This window comes from Myxocyprinus asiaticus, chromosome 1 (assembly GCF_019703515.2).
Source record: "Myxocyprinus asiaticus isolate MX2 ecotype Aquarium Trade chromosome 1, UBuf_Myxa_2, whole genome shotgun sequence".
Lineage (NCBI taxonomy): Eukaryota > Metazoa > Chordata > Actinopteri > Cypriniformes > Catostomidae > Myxocyprinus > Myxocyprinus asiaticus.
Window position 1 is genome coordinate 14,797,862 of NC_059344.1, and position 22,375 is coordinate 14,820,236.

The 22,375-nt window shown below is 40.4% G+C and overlaps 1 protein-coding gene across 1 annotated transcript in view; it reads left to right on the top strand.

Annotated features, from left to right (window-relative positions):
- LOC127444711 (neuron navigator 2-like) overlaps positions 1 to 22,375 on the top strand; it is a 150,070-nt gene that overhangs the window by 30,632 nt on the left and 97,063 nt on the right. Inside the window, exons 2-3 of the mRNA XM_051704262.1 lie at positions 3,506 to 3,623; positions 11,143 to 11,195. Coding sequence (XP_051560222.1) covers positions 3,506 to 3,623; positions 11,143 to 11,195 — 171 coding nt within the window. The remainder of the gene's footprint in view (positions 1 to 3,505; positions 3,624 to 11,142; positions 11,196 to 22,375) is intronic.

Here is a 22,375-nt window from a genome sequence, read left to right on the forward strand (position 1 = left end):
TTAAAGTGCATGTAAACGTACTGAACGACTCAGATTGTGACTCAGACAGCATAAACATTATCTTAAGCTGATATTTTTATATATGTTTTTGAGTGATCGAATGTGTCTTTAGCTGTTAAGATACAGAGGGAAGTGTGACATTGCCTTGCATGTTGGGAATGTCGTGATGGGGCATGCACTTTATGTAGAAGGTTTTATTTAAAGTAATTTTTAAAGATTTACACATTTCAATTTCAATTCCATCAAATTGAATTGTGTACTTTTTAACAAAATTAACAAAACTAAAAATATTAATTAATAAATGTATTTATGTTTTTGAAAAAAATTACTCAATTCAGTTTGATGGAATTTTGTTATGAAATTTAAATGTAAACCTTAAAGGGATTTTTCACCCAAAAATGAAAATGTTCTCATTATTCACTTACCCTGATGCCATCCCAGATGTGTATGACTGTCTTTCTTCAGCAGGACACAAATTAAGATTTTTTAAAAAACATTGAAGCTCTGTAGGTCCTTGTAATGTAAGTAAACGGGTCCAACAGGCTGCTGGCTATTTGATGGTCCAAAAGGCATATTTAGGCAACATAAAAGTAATCTTAAAACTTTTTTAACTTTAAATCATTGCTTTCAGCCAGTGCTGGGATGCTGTTTGAAATGAACTAACTCTTGCCTGACGGTTGTTCCTCTGTTGTTTACAAAGCACGCACTTCCGACTTTTTGTGTGAACGCGCCATAGCACTTACGTCACTGATGCGTCGACTGCTGGCAGGAAGCACATTTTTTTTATTTTCTCCCCAATTTGGAATACCCAATTCCCAATGCGCTTTAAGTCCTCGTGGTGGCGTAGTGACGCGCCTCAATCCGGGTGGTAGAGGACGAATCTCAGTTGCCTCTGCATCTGAGACCGTCAGTCCCTGCATCTTATCACATGGCTTGTTGAGCGTGTTACCGCGGAGACATAGTGCTTGTGGAGACCCACGCTATTCTCCACGGCATCCATGCACAACTCACCACGCGCCCCACCAAGAGCGAGAATCACACATTATAGCGACCACGAGGAAGTTAACCCAAAATGACTCTACCCTCCCTAGTAACCAGGCCAATTTGGTTGCTTAGGAGACCTGGCTTGAATCACTCAGCACACCCTGGATTCGAACTCGTAAATCCAGGGGTGGTAGTCAGCGTCAATACTCATTGAGCTACCCAGGTCCCCAGGAAGCGATTTTTTAAAGTTAATAAAGTTTTAATTAGCGATTTGCTTCAGAAGACATTAATTGATCGACTGGAGTTTTGTGGATTACTTTTATGCTGCCTAAATATGCCTTTTGGACCGTCAAATAGACAGCAGCCTGATGGACCCGTTTACTACATTATAAGGACCTACAGAGCTTCAACATTTTTCTAAAAATCTTAATTTGTGTTATTTTGAAGAAAGACAGTCATACACATCTGGGATGGCATCAGGGTAAGTGAATAATGAAAGAATTTTCATTTTTGGGTGAACTATCCCTTAAAAATAATTTTTTGGACTGTACTGTATATATTACTAAAAGGGATAATGTACAGTCAGACGTTTTTTTTTTTTTTTTACGATATTGACCGGCTGACTGTACTTTATCCTCATTACACTACTTACTAATTAAATTAATTGACATGAAATATTGATTTGTGTTAAATTATTTTAATATGTGAAAAGAAAGAGACCGCAGTGATGCTAGCGGTCAATTTTACAGTTTACCAGTCAATATACAAATAAAATTGACCACAGAATTCCACGATTGATCAAAATCAAATTATCAAAGTATTCATTCATGCCTACATCAGGCATAGACTTTTAAGTAAGATTACCTGAGACTTATTTTTTAGGATGTGTATTCTTTATCATTTATAATAGTTTGTACTATGTAGTTTTATTTAGTATAATGTGGCTGCATTTTACATTGTTTATAATTGTTAGTAGTTTATTTTTATTTGTCTGTTTTATTTTTATTGCTGCTATATATATATAAATAATTAAAATAAATATATATAATAATTTTTTTTGTGCTACTGAATATGTCTGTTTTTTTGTATTTGTTAATGTCTGCTCTGCATGGAGTCCAAAACAAATTTCCCTTAGTGGGACAATAAAGTATATTCAATTCAAAAATGCTATTTAATCTGACTAAATTTGCCTGACAAGTTAAGTTACCCCAATGAAAGTAATTTTTATGAGTTAGATCAAGTAGAAATAGACCCTTGAGATAACAATTTTAGTTTTTTTTTTCAGTGTATATGCAAGTAAAAAGATGAACAGTTGAATAAAATAGATCACCAGTATACTTGTTTGTACTGTATATTGACCCGTGTGAATCTTGACATGAAAAGATATGATGGTGTTTACACAGAGATGGGTGTAAGACTTGGCTCACAGTCTGACACACAGGTATTATGTGAATTCTTCTTTTTGTTCCTGGAGGGCATGTTTATCTTCACCCTCACTACATGCTGACAGACAACTACTGTCTTCACCTCATCTTTAATTGCAACTGACTCATTTAGTCCTCAAAACTTCATAGCATAAACTGGATTTGTACATTTCACCATTCCAAAACAACCTTACTCTGTTTGCTAGATACATGTGAATCTGTGTTGTTTTTTACCCTGATGCAGAACTGTAAATGTAAATGCCACCAGAGAGAGAGAGAGAGAGAGAGAGAGAGAGAGAGAGAGAGAGAGAGAGAGAGAGAGAGAGAGAGAGAGTCTACTTTAATATAGAGGGTGAGGAGTCAGGGTGCACCTGTTGTTTCCCAGCTGTAGGAAACTGATTCCTCCTCACATGAGTTAGACGGCAATAATGCTGCAACTTTACTTATGAAACCCACCGCACAGCAAGCACTTCAGCCCCCTGTAGGAATGTGTGTGACTAATGTTGTATCTTTGATTGGTAGTGTGTGTAATGCCTGAATACATAGATGAAAAAAACTCTCGAACATTAGGTTAGACTACTTTTTAGTACTTTTTTTGTAAGAGAAGATACTGAATTAATGTTAAAGTTGAGTTGATTTTCAAAGTTTGACTCTTGTATACCACTAAAGCTTTTCATTACTTTTTCCAAACAAACATAACGATTTTAGCCTTTATGTCTGCTTTATTGCTTTTTCTCACTTGTAACTGGATTGTTTTGGAGAGATCCACTTGAATCACAAACAACACATGACTCCTTTCAAACCCATTCAGTGGTTTAGTTCTAGCTCCCTTGGGGTCTCCCTCCTCCTGCCCCACAGCCCCAGTAAAGGAGCTTTTCTGTGATGTCAGACTGGAGAATTTGAGCATCAGTACTAAATACTTGAATAAGACACAATGGAGTTGATTTGAATAGAGTGCGGACACAGCAGAGATACGCAGAGCGTAAAAGCAGAAACGTGCAGAGTATACTGTTAGCTATTATATCAAAGTTGTTTAAATCTTTTTGTTTTTTGATGGATGGATTATTAAAGGAACATTTTCCTCATGTGTTGCGCAGATCTACACGGACTGGGCGAATCACTACTTGGCGAAATCGGGACACAAGCGTCTTATTAAAGACTTGCAGCAGGATGTGAGTGATGGCGTGCTGCTGGCCGAGATCATCCAGGTTATCGGTGAGCGATTCACTCTCTCTGTTGACAGACAGAAAGAGTTGATTTAAGAGTTTATCAAATAATAGTGGGGGAAGTAGTGTGTGGTAATTTTCTGCTCAAAATATGTATAGATTGTATTAGATTAACATTGAATTTATTAAAATAAATGATTTTCAAGAACATAAGAACGTATAATTGATTTAATCATTCTTTAGTTTATAATAACTTTCTTTTAATTCAATGCTTACATCAAATATTTATCTATTTATTTATTCATTTTTTTATTTAAAGTTTAAGCAATCATTGTATGCTCAAAGTATGCATTTTATATAATACAATTTATTTATTTAAAATTTAAGCAATCTTTGTGTGCACAAAGTATGCATTAATTAGACTAAAACTGAATTTATTATAGAAAATTATTTTAGAAATAAATTAGAAACTTTTTCAAAGTATTAGAAAGTGAAGTTATTTGTGATAGTTTTTGTTAAAGTTTAAGCGACTTTTGTGTGCTCAATGTATGCATTTACTAGACTAAAATTTAAATTAGTAGAGCACATTTTTTTAGAAATGCATTAGCAACTTGTTTACAAGAAAATTAAGGTATTTGTGATGTTTACTTATTTATCTATTTATTTAGTTATTTATTTTAAGTAATCATCAAGGGCACAATAAATGCGTTTATTTGACTAAACGTCCTGGTTACTTTCGTAACCTCCATTCCCTGATGGAAGGAACGAGACATTGTGTCGATGTGACACTAGGGGTCGCCCTTGGGAGCCCCAAACACCTCTGATCTTTGAGAAAAGGCCAAAGGGAATTGGCGAGTGGAATTTGCATGCCACTCCCCCGGACATACGGGTATAAAAGGAGCTGGCTTGCAACCACTCATTCAGGTTTTGTGACAAGGTCCCGGGCATTTCAGCAGGTAGTTCAGTGTTGTGGCAGGAGGGACACATCTCATTCCCTCCATCAGGAAACGGAGGTTACGAAAGTAACCAGGACGTTCCCTATCTGTCACTCATTCGACGTTGTGTCGATGTAGTGACACTAGGGGTCCCTATACAAAACACCACAACTAGCTGAACTGTGTTATGTGAACTGGCGGTGCGAGACGGGCAGACCATTGTGTGCCTCGTAGCCAGCGCACCCGGCCGTCATGTAACCTCCGCAGGGTGAAGCCTCCGCAGGGCGAGCAATACTGCCAGCAACTCGAGGCAGTTGATATGCCAACGCAGTCACGGCCCTGTCCAGGAGCCGGCGACTGCACGCCCATTGCACACAGTGCTCCAGCCATGCTTGGAGGCATCTGTCGTAACCACGATGCGCCTGGACACCTGCACTAAGGGGACCCCTGCCCGCAGAAATGCAAGGTCACTCCTAGTAAAGTGTGCTCGTAGCCCCAAGGGGGGCGGCACATCCTGGGCGTGATATGCCAAAGCGATGCCGTCAATGACCCGGTGAGTGTTCCTCTGTTTGGAGACAGCGCTCCCTTTCAGCTGTCCTCCAAAGTAGACAAAGAGCTGCTCAGAGCGTCTAAAGCTCTGCGTGCGATCCAAATAGATGCGCAAAGCATGCACTGGACACAGCAATGACAAGGCTGGGTCTGCCTCCTCCTGGGGCAGCGCTTGCAGGTTCACCACCTGATCCTGAAACGGGGTCGTGGGAACCTTGGGCACATAGCCCGGCCGGGGTCTCAGTACCACGTGAGAGTATCCCAGACTCAACTCCAGGCATGTGTCACCGACAGAGAACGCCTACAGGTCCCCTACCCTCTTGATGGAAGTGAGCGCAGTCAGGAGGGCAGTCTTCAAGGGGAGTGCCTTTAGCTCAACTGACACCAGGGGCTCAAATGGAGCTCCCTGTAGGCCCCGAAGGACCATGGAGAGGTCCTACAAAGGGACAAGACGCGGTCTGGGAGGATTCAGCCTCCTCGCACCTCTAAGGAACCTGATGACCAGGTTGTGCTTCCCAAGAGACTTACCATCAACTGCATTGTGGTGCGCCGCTATAGCGGCCATGTACACCTTCAAGGTGGAGGGGGACAGCTGCCCCTCCAGCCTCTCCTGCAGGAAGGAAAGCACTGACCTGACTGCGCATCTTTGACGGTCTTCACGTCGGGAAGAACACCACTTAGCAAACAGAAGCCACTTCAAGGCATAGAGGCGCCTAATAGAGGGAGCCCTAGCCTGAGTGATCGTGTCTACCACCGCGGGCGGTAGGCCACTTAGGTCTTCCACGTCCCGTCCAAGGGCCAGACATGGAGATTCCAGAGGTCTGGTCGCGGGTGCCAGATGGTGCCCCATCCCTGAGAAAGAAGGTCCTTCCTCAGGGGAAGGTCCTTCCCTGCTCCTCATCCTCCCAGACCTTGCACAGTGTCTGTGCAAGTAGGCTCACTGGGGGAACGCATACGTTCAGTGTGATGGCCACGCGATATGCCCCACGGTGCCATGCCCATCTCGGGACTCGAGCCTGAAGCCAGTGCTGAAGCGGTCTCATATGCATCAACCCGAGCGGCGTGACCGGCGCCGAGGATGCCATATGCCCCAGGAGCCTCTGAAATTGTTTCAATGGGACCGCCGTTCTCTGCCTGAATGCCTTCAGAAATTTCAGCACCGACTGTACGTGCTCGCTTATGAGGCGAGTCTAACTCCATGCCAAGAAAAGAGATGCTCCCAGTTGACCGAAAGCCCCAGATGGCTGAGGTGGCTGAGCACCAAGATTATTGAGATTGTTGAGGATGCGGACACCCACTTCCCTTAGCGGGCAAGGGTGCCTCTGCGACTTTCGTGAAGGCACGAGGTGACAGGGACAGACCTCACCTGTGTCGAGGTAAAACCGAGATGTAGAAGTACGCGTCCTTCAGGTCTACCGCCGCAAACCAATCTTGATGCTGGATGCTCACTAAAATGTGTTTTTGCATCAGCATCTCGAACAGGAGTCCGGTTCAGTACTCGCAGGTCGCAACCCACCGCCTTTCTTTGGTACGATGAAGTAGGGGCTGTAAAACCCCTTCTTTATCTCAGCAGGAGGGACAGGCTCTATCGCGTCCTTCCGTAGAAGGGACGCGATCTCCGCATGCAAGGCAGCGGCGTTCTCGCCCATCACCGAGGTGAAGCGGATGCCGTTGAACCTGGGCGGATGCCTGGTGAACTGAATCGCGTAGCCAAGTTGGATGGTCCTGGTCAGTCACCGCGACAGGTTGGGGAGCGCAAGCCATGCCTCCAAGCTCTGGGTGAGGGGGACCAAGGGAACAATTGTGTCGGACGTATTGGCGGGTAGGACCTCTTGGCAGGGCGGAACCTGAGGCGCCACGTTGGGGGGGGGCTGAACTCGTGGCCATGCTGAGTCTGGGGACATCGAAGCACTTACCTGGCTCCGTATACCCACCATAGGACCTCTTGCAACCGTCCTGGTGTGGGTGCAGTTGTGCCACAGCTTGGTTCGTGGGGCGGAGGGCCAGCCTCCGGAGCGCCATGCCTGTCATAAAGGTGTGGTGCCTGGCGGTCGTGATAACGACTGCCATGGACACCGAATTTGTGACCCAGGAAGTGAGGAAACTGCTCTTTTCTTGAAAATGTGAGTACCACAGCCCTTTGGGCGTGCGGTGAAATCATAAGAAAAGGAAAACAAGGATTCTCCTCCCGGCCCTCCACCGGGAGATGGAGTGGTCTGTTTACCAGCTCCAGGTCTCTAGTGGGTCTCCGTCTCCCTGGATCGCCCATCTCAGGGGCGCTTTGAACCTTCCTCGGGTTCTTAGCGGCGGGCCGTGAGACGGGTGGCGTCTACTTCCTGCGGGTGCCTCTACGCCAGGGCCGGCCTCCTGGGGCGGGCTGCGGCAGAGCCGGTGTTGTTGCCGCAGGAGGATGCCCTTGGCGACAAGCAGACGGGGTGCGGGATCTTGATCCACGCTGCAGCAGGATGTGCTGGATAGCCTCCATCTGTTTCTTAACCATCGAGAACTGCTGGGCAAATCGCCAAATAGACCAACCTGGGAGATGGGGGTGTCAAGGAATCGTACCTTGTCAGCCTCCTTCATCTCGACCAGGTTGAGCCAAAGTTGGCGCTCCTGGACCACCAGGGTGGACATCTCCTGCCTGAGAGACCGTGACCTTCGCCGCCCGGAGGGCGAGATCGGTCGCCGAGCACAACTCCTGCATCAATCCCGGGGCAGAACTACCCTCGTGCAGTTCTCTCAGCGCCTTGGCATGCAGGGCAGAGGCGGCCTGTCCAGCGGCACCGTAGGCCTTAGTCGCTAGTGACGACATAAGCCTACAGGCCCAGGACGGGAGTCTCGGTTGGTTCCGCCAGGTGGTGGCGTTTTGCGGGCACAAGTGCACTTTATTAATTAATTTAAAACTTTATTTGTAAGAGAAACTAAAGTGTACATTCCCAATGCATTATTAGACACAATACATACAGATATAAAACATATTGAAAGCTGAAGTTTAATTTACTGAAGTTTAAAATCTCAAAACTATTATTTTCTTGGGTTGCTGTTCAGTCTCTTAAAGTATACCTGGCAGTAGCTTGCTGAACGGCCACGTCCTTCAGTCTCTATAGCGCACACGCTGGGTCTCTCAGGTGGTTTCGCTTTTGAAACAGGTTCAGATGAAAGTTAGTGAGTGTTTTCGCACAATATGAAGAGAAACAGCAGCTTGTCCATATCACTCGTCCGCTCATTCTCCGTACAGTAAATTTGCTCACATGTTTATTATGCCCGGGGCATGTGTCACGCTCAATGAATGAGCATGCACTGCTTCACACAATTAGTTTCTGTGTGAGGATGTGCAGTTGAGTCGAGCGTGTACCTCCTTAATTTTATATATGCAAATGTTAGCCATAGAAATTGGGAATAAACATTGGTGAAGTTTCGCTCATTGTATAAAAGTGCCTGGATTTGTTCCTGGCAGGCAGCAGATGCTCTAACCCCGCCCCCATCCTAATCGGAGCCTGTTAGGCAGAGTAGCCTGCCAGGAACAACTCGGGACACCTTTCTCGTGAAGTTTCAGGAAGTTAATAAAAATGTATACTGCATTAATTGCGTAAAAAACTTTTTTTACATGTTAATCTAAAAATATTAATCGCAGAAATTAAAGTTTTACATTTCCCTAGTAAACTTTTTTGCACAAAAACAGTCATATATTTGTAAAACATGATCAGTTAAAAGTTAAAAGTTAAGGTAAGGTAAATTAGACATTGATATTTTGTTGTGGAGGTGGTCAGATGCAAATGTCTACCACAGTGTGACATCACAATGTGGAGGAAGTAGATAACGAGTCGTTTTGGCAGCTTAGTTTCAACAAATGCTCTTTTTGCAGTGAGGAGAAAGTTTTGAGTTCTGAAACTTAAAGTATATATTTATAGTACAATGATCTCTTATACGTTAAAAGATCAAGGAAATGTGATACCTCATGTAATGACCCCTTTAAGTTATTTGTGAGGTAAGTCATTTGAGTTATTTGTGATATTTATGAATTTATTTATTTACTTCATAAATAATTTAGACTAAAAGTAGATTTATTGTATTTTATGATATTACTGTCAGTCTTGCCACAAGTGGTGTGGCCTTTTTAGACACACCAAATAGGAGGGAGTATGATCGTTTAATGTTTTTAATTGTAATGAAGTTATACGTTAACTGTGAATGTCAACGCTTAACCAGAACTAGAAAAATATTTTCTTATCTCCCAGTACTCAGAAAGGAAACTGATCCTAGTCAACAACTGTTCCCAGGGCTGTTTTAAAATAGATTTTTCTTTACCTCTGGGCTCCTAAAATGTGTTGTAAGATCCGGAAATCATTCAGTTGCTTCACAGCGGAAAGTACAGTGTTCTCTGAAGGGTAAACTGGTGTTGTATGACATCTCTGTTTGAGACTCATCAATCCCACTTTGACCTCTTGTGCTTTCTTCATTTTTTTTTCATTGTCTCAAGGGAATGACACACTGGCCAACTGAACCTGAAAGCAGACCTGCCCTGTCTGACAGACAAGTGACTGTATGCAACCAATGACATACTACTTTTTTTCTGTTAATGTCTGGGTTGATGGCTTTTTTTTTTTTTCTTCAAAGTTTTGAGAAGAAATGAGTAAAATAGTTCTGAAAAAAAGGTTTGGCGTCATTTCTTTGCTAATACAACTTAGTTCAATATTTTCTGATCTAATGGCATTCATACATATTTTAAGTGTGGCCTAAGTGTCCAAATAACAAGTAATTAAAGGGATAGTTCACCCAAAAATGAAAATTCTCTCATTATTCACTTACCCTGCCCAGATGTGTATGACTGTCTTTCTTCAGCAGAACACAAATTAAGATTTTTAGAAAAATGTTGAAGCTCTGTAGATCCTTACAATGTAAGTAAACGGGTCCATCAGTCTGCTGGCTGTTTGACATTCCAAAAGGCATATTTAGGCAGCATAAAAGTAATCCATACGACTCCAGTCGATCAATTAATGTCTTCTGAAGCAAATCAATAGGTTGGTCTAAGAAAATAATCGCTAATTAAAAAGTTGTTAACTTTAAATCGTTGCTTCCAGCCAGCGCTTTATTGCTGTTTGAAATGAACTAACTCTCGTCTGACTTTCGTTCCTCTGTTGTTTACAAAGTGCGCGCTTCCGACTTCTCACATGAATGCGCCATTGTGCTTACGTAACTGATGCGTCGACTGCTGGCAGGATGTGATTTTTTTTAAAGTGAATAAAGTTAATTATCGATTTGTTTCTTACACCAACCTAACGATTTGCTTCAGAAAACTTTAATTGATTGAATGGAGTCATGTGGATTACTTTTATTCTGCCTAAATACTGTATGCCTTTTAGACCGTCAAACAGCCAGCAGCCTGATGGCACCCATTTACTTACATTATAAGGATCTACAGAGCTTCAACATTTTTCTAAAAATCTTCATTTGTGTTCTGCTGAAGAAAGACAGTCATACACATCTGGGATGGCATCAGTGTAAGTGAATAATGAGAGAATATTAATTTTTGGGTGAACTATTCCTTAAATAACCAGTTATATACAGTAGGATACATGGCTATTCCCCCACCCAGTTGGTTCAATTTTAGTCACACATAGTCCCTAAGATGGGACAAAGGGTCCACAATGTGTCTGTATGTCTGACTTGCATGCTTACTCACCTGATATACACAATCCTGAGGCATTTTTCCAACAGCGTAGGAGGTTGAGTAATACCTGTAGGCATGTAGCTGTCATTGTAGCTGTGTGTGCAGTTGTCAGCTGTAAGTGAACGGCTCTGTTTCAGCTGCTGCAGGGGGACTGGGCTCCAGGATGCAGGGTGGGGAGCAGTCACCCTGAGGAAAGCCCCAAAGCAGTCGCATCCCAGCAGGCCCTGCTGCACAGTTGCTCAAGCGAGATCTAGTATCCACATTAGGGTGAAAAATCTGTCCACAACTTAGACTCAGAAAGGACATACTGCACTTGAGGCTTACAACTGAGGAATTCTCTTTGATGATTTCTTTTTAACAGGTTATGATTTAAACCTATTTTCTCTCTCTTTCTCTCTCTTTGGACACATCAGCAAATGAGAAGATTGAAGATATCAATGGATGCCCTAAGAGTCGTTCTCAGATGGTAAGGTCTCTTTCTATTTTATTTTTATTGTTTTTATTGTTAATTTGACTTAACATATAATTTCATAATGACTGTGGGTGTATGTGGGTGTTTCAAGGCAATGTTATATATGTTCAAAAAAACACTAGTACATCAGCTATCCATAAAATCTACACAGCTTTCTTACTGATGTTGCCAGCACACTTGGCTTATGGACATGCATTCTAATTATTTTTGCTACTCTTGTGGTCTCCCTTTAGAAACATCTGGTTTAAGGGGGTTGTTGGGCAGAAAAGAAAAAAAAAGAAACCTCTCAAAACCATCAGTAAATGTATAAGTTTTGAGAAAGAATGGACAAGATTACAGACATAATGTAAAGAGCTATTTTAGCCAAACCAAAGCTTAGTAAAGCAAACTCTAGAAGGCTGGGTATCACTGACAGTAGTATCACTCAAAAATCAGAGGGCAATGGTTGGTTTTCTTGTCTCAATTAAAAAGGCGGCTGTCGTGCCTGATTGGACCGAACAAAGGAATCATTTTCAAAGGGCTTGTTTGTATGGTAGACTGAACCTTAAGGTCTGTTTGTGTGTTGTGTTTTGTTATTATGAGAGGCTTGAATTATAATAGTGGCTTGTTGAAACATTGCTTTTGTTTAGACAGTGCTGTAACCCTCCTGAAACCAGTTTATGTTGAGTTTTGGACATAGCCCAGAGCTAAATTTGAGGCTGCCCTTTCATAGGTCTGGAGATATAATGGAGTTTGATGAGAGATGTTTGACTTCATATTGAAATTTCTGGCTATAGATTGAAGGCTTTGGCATCTTTGGAAATCTGAGCATGGTTTGAGACATTGTTGAGACCTCTTCCCAAACTCAAGAGGAGACACGTGATATTACTGGGGTCTCTTTCTGATAAGCCCCAAAAAATCTGAAAAACATAAAGGCGCGGTCACACATACCTTCTCACGGTGAAATTCCGTGGGCGAAGATGTCGTGGGCGGACGTTGAGCGCGTGTGAAACCAGCAAAAATCTAATTGTCAAGCAGCGTTTTTTAATGCTGTACTTTATATTCAATGAGACTTGAGTTAAAAAGTAACTCACCACTGAAATTCTATCCTTGTCCATTGTGAATATTCAGTGTAGCTGTTTACGAAGCACTGCCCACACAGAGGTCACCACCAAACCAAGCAACTTCCTATTGGTCAACGCACCGATTTCGCCTTTCAAAGTTAATCAAACTTGAACTCGAGTCGGAATCAGCGCAAGGAAATTCTTCACCACTGAAAGTCCATCGCGCGAAATTCACAATCACGCAGATTCCAATTGAGATGACTGTATTTTGCCCGTGAAATTTTGCCAGGCAAAGGTATGGGTGACCCCCCCCCCCCCAAGACTCAAGAAAAGTCGCCATTTTCTCTCCAGTTAATCTCATTGCTATCTAGTAGCAACAACTGAGATATCAAAGGATCTCATTTGTATTTTCTCATTTGAGATCCTGATATCTTTGTGTCTCCACCAGATGTCTTAACTAGCTTAACCAACAAGACCACCTTGGTTAACCAGCTTCACCAAAAAAACCTTGTTCCTCAACCCAGTGCAGTCTCATAAGGAAAGTGTCATCATCACGTCTTTTTGTCTGCACCATGACAATGTCACAGTTATTCCGTTCTCACTTCAGTTTGGTGGATTCCGTCACATGCTCAGCAATCTTCGAATATTATCCCGCGTTTTACAGCAATATGTTTTATTCTACTTATAAATACAGTACATTATTTTAGTTACATTATTTTATAATATCAATATTTTAGATCCCCAAACCCCATCCTAAGCCTAAACCTAATCACTTTTCAATAAAATAAAACATAACAGAATAATTTTAGTTACATTAGACTATTATATAGATATTTTTGAGAACCTAACCCTAGCCCAATGCCTATACCTAACCAGTTCTCAACAATATAGGATACATAGCAAGCAGATACAAGTACAGTCACAATAATCAATTTCAACAATTACAAAAAAGCATTTTAAAAGTATTCCAAACGACTCATTTAAAGTCCTCTGAAGTCACATGATAGGAACAGACTAAAACTGAAGTGATGAAAAAGCAATGAGTAATTGATGACAGAATTTCCAATTCATTTTATTTTAAAATGTAGCCTTGAGTAAAGTATTGAAATCCTCCAAAATACATCACCAGTGACATTTACATTACGGACCATGGCAAAAAGTCGCTGTAGTGAAGTATTGTTATGAGTGAGTGTTGGCCAACCAGTTTCACCAACTAAGTTTTACGAGTGAAAGGCATGGCAAAAACCAACAGGGAACAATAAATGCTTTCTAATTTTGGTCTTTTCAGCAGGGAATGTGGATTTTAAGGGGCTAATATGTTAGTTTGTGGTTTAAAGCCCAAAATATACTTTGGTTTTTAGGTGAACGCTTAGCATCTGTGTACAGTTGAATGCCTCAGCCTTTTAAAGTATGCTTCATTTGACTGCGCGCATACACAGGCGGTTGGTGAATGTGTGCTTCGACTGCTATGAGATACTGGACTATTTCTCTTCAGGAGTTTAGACCCATAAAGATGTCTTTGTAGTGCTTCAGACTCTAGTTATACAAGTGCAGGTATTTTCTGACCACCTCACACACGCTCTCTTGACGTGCACATCCACTGTTGTTGTTTCTACCTTCGTTTCCTGTTGTTTACTGGCGATTACATCTTCTTCTAGCGCTTCTTCGTGACAGCAAAGGCTCAATTTTGAGTGTTGCAACATGGTGGACCCACTAATTAGTGAGAGTATACACGGTTAGAAAAATTGTCACTCTCTTGATGATTAATTTTTCATCACGTGTCCTGTACGCAGACGTCTAGCATTTGCAGATGACTGAATTATACTTTGTGCTTAAGTTATTCATGGCAGGGGCCTAAATTGGCTTGCCACACAAGCTGATCTCTTTCTCATTGCTATATTTCACAGACTTCCTCTTTCTCTGGCTCTCTTCATCAATCAGCTCTGTCCACAAAAATTGCACAGTAATTAAATACTTTCGGACAGAGCCTTTAGGGTTTTCTCCTTCTTATCCTACCTCTGTTTCTTTTCTCTGCTCCCTGTTTGTCTGGTATTTGTCTGTAGCTGTGAATACTCTTTTGAATCCCCTCTTCTCTTCTTTAAGAACTCAGCTGGCATTTGTGTGTACATATGTGCATCTCTTTTGTTTCTCTGCAGGAATTCTGTATTTGTGCGTTTAGTGCAATTTTTCTGTGTTTGTTGTAAAGCTGAAGGTGTTTAAATTCGAGTGGATTTGTTTGTGTGTGCTTGTCTCCACAGCTATGCACTGCTACAAGACTATAGCACTGCTGGAAGCAGTTGCAAGCAAAGCCTTTATGCAAATATGATCATTGTGTGTTTTTATCGAGAGCTGGAATTGCACAATCGCTCAGTGAATGGGCTTCTAGCAAGAGCTTAGACTGGACATAGAAGCACTCATTTTGATTACCATAAATATCCTCTCTGCAGAGTAATGTCTATGTGATCGCTAATTGCTGACATGCTACTTAACCTCACCGTTCAGATGGTTAAATATGTAAACACATTAAGCTAATCAATGGAGGGAATTTGCCTCACAATGCAAACCGAGGAATAGCATTTGAATACATCTGTTACAATAGCTTTGGGAGACCTCCACTGGTGCTTAATTAATAATTACACGACATACACTAACTTTTATGAAGCAGTTTTGAGTACTTAGAGGGAACACCTGAGACCTAAGCACAACTGCTGTGTGATTTGTAACTAGTAGCACCTAATCTTCTTCTTCTTCTTTCGGCTGCTCCCGTTAGGGGTCGCCACATCGGACAATCTGTGATCCGCATATTGACTTGGCACAGGTTTATTATGCCGGATAACTAGTAGCACCTAATAAACATACAAAAAAATAAAAAAAATAATATATATATATATATACAGGTGCATCTCAATAAATTAGAATGTCGTGGAAAAGTTCATTTATTTCAGTAATTCAACTCAAATTGTGAAACTCGTGTATTAAATAAATTCAATGCACACAGACTGAAGTAGTTTAAGTCTTTGGTTCTTTTAATTGTGATGATTTTGGCTCCAATTAACAAAAACCCACCAATTCACTATCTCAAAAAATTAGAATATGGTGACATGCCAATCAGCTAATCAACTCAAAACACCTGCAAAGATTTCCTGAGCCTTCAAAATGGTCTCTCAGTTTGGTTCACTAGGCTACACAATCATGGGGAAGACTGCTGATCTGACAGTTGTCCAGAAGACAATCATTGACACACTTCACAAGGAGGGTAAGCCACAAACATTCATTGCCAAAGAAGCTGGCTGTTCACAGAGTGCTGTATCCAAGCATGTTAACAGAAAGTTGAGTGGAAGGAAAAAGTGTGGAAGAAAAAGATGCACAACCAACCAAGAGAACCGCAGCCTTATGATTGTCAAGCAAAATCGATTCAAGAATTTGGGTGAACTTCACAAGGAATGGACTGAGGCTGGGGTCAAGGCATCAAGAGCCACCACACACAGACGTGTCAAGGAATTTGGCTACAGTTGTTGTATTCCTCTTGTTAAGCCACTCCTGAACCACAGACAACGTCAGAGGCGTCTTACCTGGGCTAAGGAGAAGAAGAACTGGACTGTTGCCCAGTGGTCCAAAGTCCTCTTTTCAGATGAGAGCAAGTTTTGTATTTCATTTGGAAACCAAGGTCCTAGAGTCTGGAGGAAGGGTGGAGAAGCTCATAGCCCAAGTTGCTTGAAGTCCAGTGTTACGTTTCCACAGTCTGTGATGATTTGGGGTGCAATGTCATCTGCTGGTGTTGGTCCATTGTGTTTTTTGAAAACCAAAGTCACTGCACCTGTTTACCAAGAAATTTTGGAGCACTTCATGCTTCCTTCTGCTGACCAGCTTTTTATAGATGCTGATTTCATTTTCCAGCAGGATTTGGCACCTGCCCACACTGCCAAAAGCACCAAAAGTTGGTTAAATGACCATGGTGTTGGTGTGCTTGACTGGCCAGCAAACTCACCAGACCTGAACCCCATAGAGAATCTATGGGGTATTGTCAAGAGGAAAATGAGAAACGAGAGACCAAAAAATGCAGATGAGCTGAAGGCCACTGTCAAAGAAACCTGGGCTTCCATACCACCTCCGCAGTGCCACAAACTGATCACCTCCATGCCACACCGAATTGAGGCAGTAATTAAAGCAAAAGGAGCCCCTACCAAGTATTGAGTACATATACAGTAAATGAACATACTTTCCAGAAGGCCAACAATTCACTAAAAATGTTTTTTTTATTGGTCTTATGATGTATTCTAATTTTTTGAGATAGTGAATTGGTGGGTTTTTGTTAAATGTGAGCCAAAATCATCACAATTAAAAGAACCAAAGACTTAAACTACTTCAGTCTGTGTGCATTGAATTTATTTAATACACGAGTTTCACAATTTGAGTTGAATTACTGAAATAAATGAACTTTTCCACGACATTCTAATTTATTGAGATGCATCTGTATATATATATATATTGAAGAGCAAATTGTTTTCAAAAAATTGATGTCTTCATATGGGGACAGCGAGACTAAGTTGTGAAATTTTAAATATTACCAAGCTATAGAAAGTCAGATTTTTTTTTTTTTTTTTTTTATCAAGTTGTTTATTATGTTTCCAGGAGTGTTGGTTATTCATGTATTTGAGACTTTACAGACATTACAGCTGATTTGGAACAATGTGTATTGGCAAAAGCACAAATAAAAAAACTATTCAAATAAAAATAATTTGACGTGATTTGAATTATGTTGCAAAAAAAATTTCTTTTTTTTTTTATTTGGCAACAAAATCTCAATGTTCTCTCTTTACACAGTCAAACAAACAAGTGATAGCCAGTGCTGAAGCATTTTAATTACCATAAATTATTCTGATTCAATTTGGCCAGCATCAACCAATCACGGTCAACCATGTTAAAATTAAATTTAGCATCATAGATTCTGAACCTATGTACTGATTACCATTGTCCCATGTCTGCCAACCATTTTGAGTGGTGCAAACATCATCTGCAGCCTGAACTGTTGGTTTGGATGTTAGGAGTGAATGCACTTGGCTGCATAGGAAATCTATAGGATGCTTCCTTGCTCCCTAATTAGTGAGTGACTTAACCTCCAGAGTGCTGTCTGTCAGCAATGATCTCACAACAGTTCGAAATGCACCTTATTTTCATCCTAACTCCATAAAAAGCCTCTGAAAGCAACATTTTCAGCTTTTGGATAAACCCATTGATTCTCAATGTAATAATCCACAGTAAATAGACCTATAGTCCACGTCCATGGTAATTTTGTTAAACAGAGTGCCGTTTCGCGATAAATCGATTACATTTTCAAAATGGCATATCGGATGAAACCAGAGACTCTAGTCTTTTGACTCAAACATGTTTCAATGTAAAAACTGAATGAGGTTTCTTACCAGATGTAGTTTTGTTGTAGTCTCCCAAGACTAACTATATGGCCAACTCTGCCATATTGTGTAGGAATTTCCAAAGAGTATCGTCTCAAATGGCACACTAACATTTTGTTTTTACTACATGGAGGCATTAATTTCAAACGGACACAATGTGTTGCCGCTAGCATTAGCAAGGTAGCCAAACTCAGTCCAACACTTATATCTCAAATAATGTACATATTTACACAATGTGGGGTGATGGTAAAGCATTCAGCTCACATTTGCAAGGTGCTGTCTTTACAGGAGTTTCAGTAGTTGCCACATTCACTGTTAATTACAGTTGTTTTGTCAAGCCAGCATCCTGGCCAGGTAATATTTCCTGGAAGTTATTTTAAATGTGTAAACCTGCTAAAAATTGTATTTGTCATGGGAGAACACTACACAAAAATGGCTGCAACTAGAAGACATGGAATAAAAGCAACAAAACTTTTTTTTTTTCTTTTTTTTTAACTCCAACCAGTGTCAAACCAATATTTAAAGCACAAAGTAAAAAGTAACCAATAACTTGTGCTTCGTAATTTGTTGTAAATATAGACTATAGCACTAGCATTCGTGTGCAATGTTTGCCACTATAGCCTATATAGCCTAATCATAAACAAATGTAGCATGTAACGTTGATGGTTTGTCCTGTTATAGGCAATTGCTGTATAAAAAAACCTTTTCTTAATACATGTAGAGGGTCAGTTTTGGCCAGTGATATCAGCCAACTGATATATTGGTTGTCTCTTGACATTTTTGTGTCATTCAATTGCTGTTTTATCACCCTGGGCTAGAATTATATACCCTCAAACACCTTTGGGGTTCTCAGTTACACATGACTTTTCTGAGGCTGTTTTTACACCTGCCCATTCTGTCTGATCCCTTTAAGACCACCTCCTTCCCTTTAAACCACCCAACAGCACAGACACAGCCAAGTGAACTGCTTGTGAGATATTGTGTCAGGGGGCTGTTGACACAGGGCTGCTAAAACACACAGGAAATCTCAGTGCCTGTCGTAACTTCAGTTCACCTCCCTACTGGTGTGTTGACATGATGTCTTTCTCTATTCACACAAAACCAGAGAATATGTTCCCATTTCTAATCCTGCACTGCACTGAACTGTGTAATATATGAATTGATAAAATACACAACCCCGATTCAAACCTGCATCGTCCATTTAAGCACCAAAGCTCAACATATTAGAACATTTGTGCTAACTGCTAGGCTGCAATAGTTTCTAACATGTCTTATGTAGCTTCTGCACCACTAGCGGCAACTAACAAAATAGCAAATGTAATGACATGTAATGAATCCTATCTTTTTATATGTAAAAAAAAAAAAAAAAAAAAAAAAAACGACCCACTGAAGACAATCTTGTCTTGAGTTCTGTTAGTTAAGGAAAGAAAATATGAAGGGATGGAGTGGCATCTTAATCCAATTTGGTTGTCTGTCAATCATTATGTGATTTTTTTTTTTTTTTTGCACGTGATGTGTGCTCAGGATGTGAAGGAATCAAAACACGGGCCACATTCTTCTGTGCGGTTGTCTGCCACTGCCTGTGTTTTCCTTCCACTTTACTTAAGGGCTTGTTGTTCATGTCTTTCTTGCCGTAATTTTATTGAGGCCTGGAGTGGTTTTGTTAAGAGATGAAAGTCAAGTTGGACTGGATTTATTTTGTTTTTATTGTGTAAGTGAGAATGTTTTATGTACATGTGAGAGAGAGAGAGAGAGAGAGAGAGAGAGAGAGAGAGAGAGAAGAGAGAGAGAGGGGATATCTGATTTCAGGAGACCTGTCCCCCATGCAAACTATGTTGTGATTGCTACTGCAGTTGGTATTTCATAGTTGTGTGAGTGTATTGTGGTGTATTACATTTGAGCACATTCGTTTGTTTATATGAAAAGTGCTTTATTCAGAATCCACTTTTTCAATCTCCTCTATCATGTTCTTTTTTTATTATCCTACTATAAATCAGCATAAAAGTAGTCCATAAGACTCCAGTGTTTAAATCAATACCTGTAGAAGCGATATGAAAGGTGTGGGTGAGAAACAGATTACTTTCACATTCTTCTTCTTGTGTTTTTGGTTATTCACATTCTTCATGCTTATTGCCCCCTACTGGGCAGGGAGAAGAATTTCAAGCAAAAAAGGACTTAAATATTTAACTGTTTCTCACCCACACCTATCAAATCACTTCTGAAGATATGGATTTAACTACTGGAGTCTTATGGATTACTTTTATGATGCCTTTATTTCCTTTTTGGAGCATCAAAATGTTGGCACCCATTCACTTGAATTGTATGGACCTACAGAGCTGAGATATTATTCAGAAAATTATAATTTGTGTTCTGCAGAAGAAAGAAAGTCATACACCTCAGGAATGACATGAGGGTGAGTAAATGGTGAGAGAATTTTCATTTTTGGGTTAACTATTCCTAAGCTGTTTTTGTAGCTTAGTTTCAATAAATTGGCTACTCTTTAAGGACTGGGATAAAAACTTTTGAGTTCTGAAAGTTACAGTATGTTTGTAATGAACTCTTTTATCTCAAAAGATCAAGAAAATATCGATTCCTCCATGGCATGACCCCTATAATAAATAATACAGCAACAATACAGAAGCAGAACTGAATAATTTATCTACTGCAGTGATATAAATTAGCATATTCATAACTGATTCCTGTACAGTGCTTAAAGGGATAGTTCACCCAAAAAATTTGCTGAACACAACTGAAGATTTTTAGAAAAATATCTCAGCTCTGTTGGTCCTTTTAACACAAGAGAATGATGGCCAGAACTTTGAAGCTCCAAAAAGCACATAAAGGCAGCATAAAAGTAATCTGTATGACTCCAGTGGTTAAATTCGTATCTTCAGAAGTTATATGATTTTAAGTCCTTTTTTACTATAAATTCTCCTCCCTGACCAGTAGGTTGCTATATGCACGAAGAATGTGAATTCCCAAAAACAAATGAAGAATGTGAAAGTGAAAGTGGAGATTAATTGTAAAAAAGATTTACTTAAATAATATCTGTTTCTCACCCACACTTATTATATCACTTCTGAAGACATGGATTAACCACTGGAGTTGTATGGACTACTTTTATGCTGCCTTTATGTGCTTTTGGAGCTTCAAAAATTTGGCCATCATTCACTTTCATTGTGAGGACCTACATAGCTGGAATATTCTTGTTCAGCAGAAGAAAGAAAGTCATACACATCTGGGATGGCATGATGGTGAGTTAATGATGAGAGAATTTTCATGTTTGGGTGAACTATCCCTTTAAGCCGAACTCCGCAAATTTTCCATATCAGACAGATGAATACATTTAAACATATGACTGCATTTAAATTTTGTTAGATCTTCCATTCTGCCCCGACTACACCAGGTATGTTAATTTATCCATCCTGACGGCAACGCCAGGAATGTTAGATCGAGTCTCTTTAATAGATCTCTCTCTGTCTCTGTCAGAAGGTATCCAAAAATCAGAGTTTTGTCTGATATCCAAAACCAGTCAACATTAACAGCTTGTTATGTTACTGTTCTATCAGCCCAAGAGTTAGGCATAGGCAGCAGGGGAATAGCAGAAGGCAGGAGACGAAATGATGGTAAAAGTTAGCAGTCTTTGCACAAATTCAACAAATGTTTTCATACCAAGCAAAGACAATGAAAAAATATTGCTTCACAACATTGTCCTGTGACAGTGAAGACATTGAAATGGAGACAGCTTCTTACCTCTAACTTATGAAGAAAATGAAGCACACAACATAAGATTAAACAGAAATAATAATGTACTGTAAGAAACAATATACTGGCTTAGTGGTTAAGGCTCTGGGTTACTGATCAGAAGGTTGGGGGTTCAAGCCCCAGCACTGCCAAGATACCACTGTTGGGCCCTTGAGCAAGGCCCTTGACCCTATCTGCTCCAGGGGTGTTGAATTATGGCTGACCCTGCACTCTGACCCCAGCTTAGCTGGGATATGTGAAAAAAAAGAATTTCACTGTATATATGCAAATGTATAATATGTGATAAAAAAATAAAATAAAAAATCTAATTGAGTAAATATAAAATAAATATAATAGGAAATAATTAAAGAAACAACATAAATGATGTACGTGTATGTGTGCTCTCTTGAAGCCCCACACACTCAGGTTGCCTTTAAAAACTCAAATTAGAACTTAGATTCATCAATGTCGACAACACATATTCAGTGTTCAGAAACTTGACCCACCCAGTCTTGATTAGGTAATTTATTTTAGGTTGTTGATCATAAGAACAGAAACAATATATTTTCAATTTCATTTCAAAATATTCAGATATATACAAATATATAAGTAGTTTGAGAGTGTAGACAGACTCAGTGTCATCATTCACAGTGCATCGTGGAAGTGGGCGATTGCTGCAAAGCTTTTTTGGTGGAGCTTTTTCTTTAGGATATTAAATCAAGATTTTCCTTGTACTATTAAAATGTTTTTTTTTTTTTAAATAACGTGGACTGATGGCTTCAACAGAAGCATATACCATCGATTAACAACCACTAAGCTCACGGCCTGATGAATGTATTTTATCTGAGAGACTGTGTCTGGCTCTGCCCTGCTGTGTAAGGCACTGTCTCTCACAGGTAACCTGCAGCAAGGTGAGATGCAAATGACACACCTTGACTACAGGCACGAGCCTCTTGTTGCTTTAAGGACTTCCTTG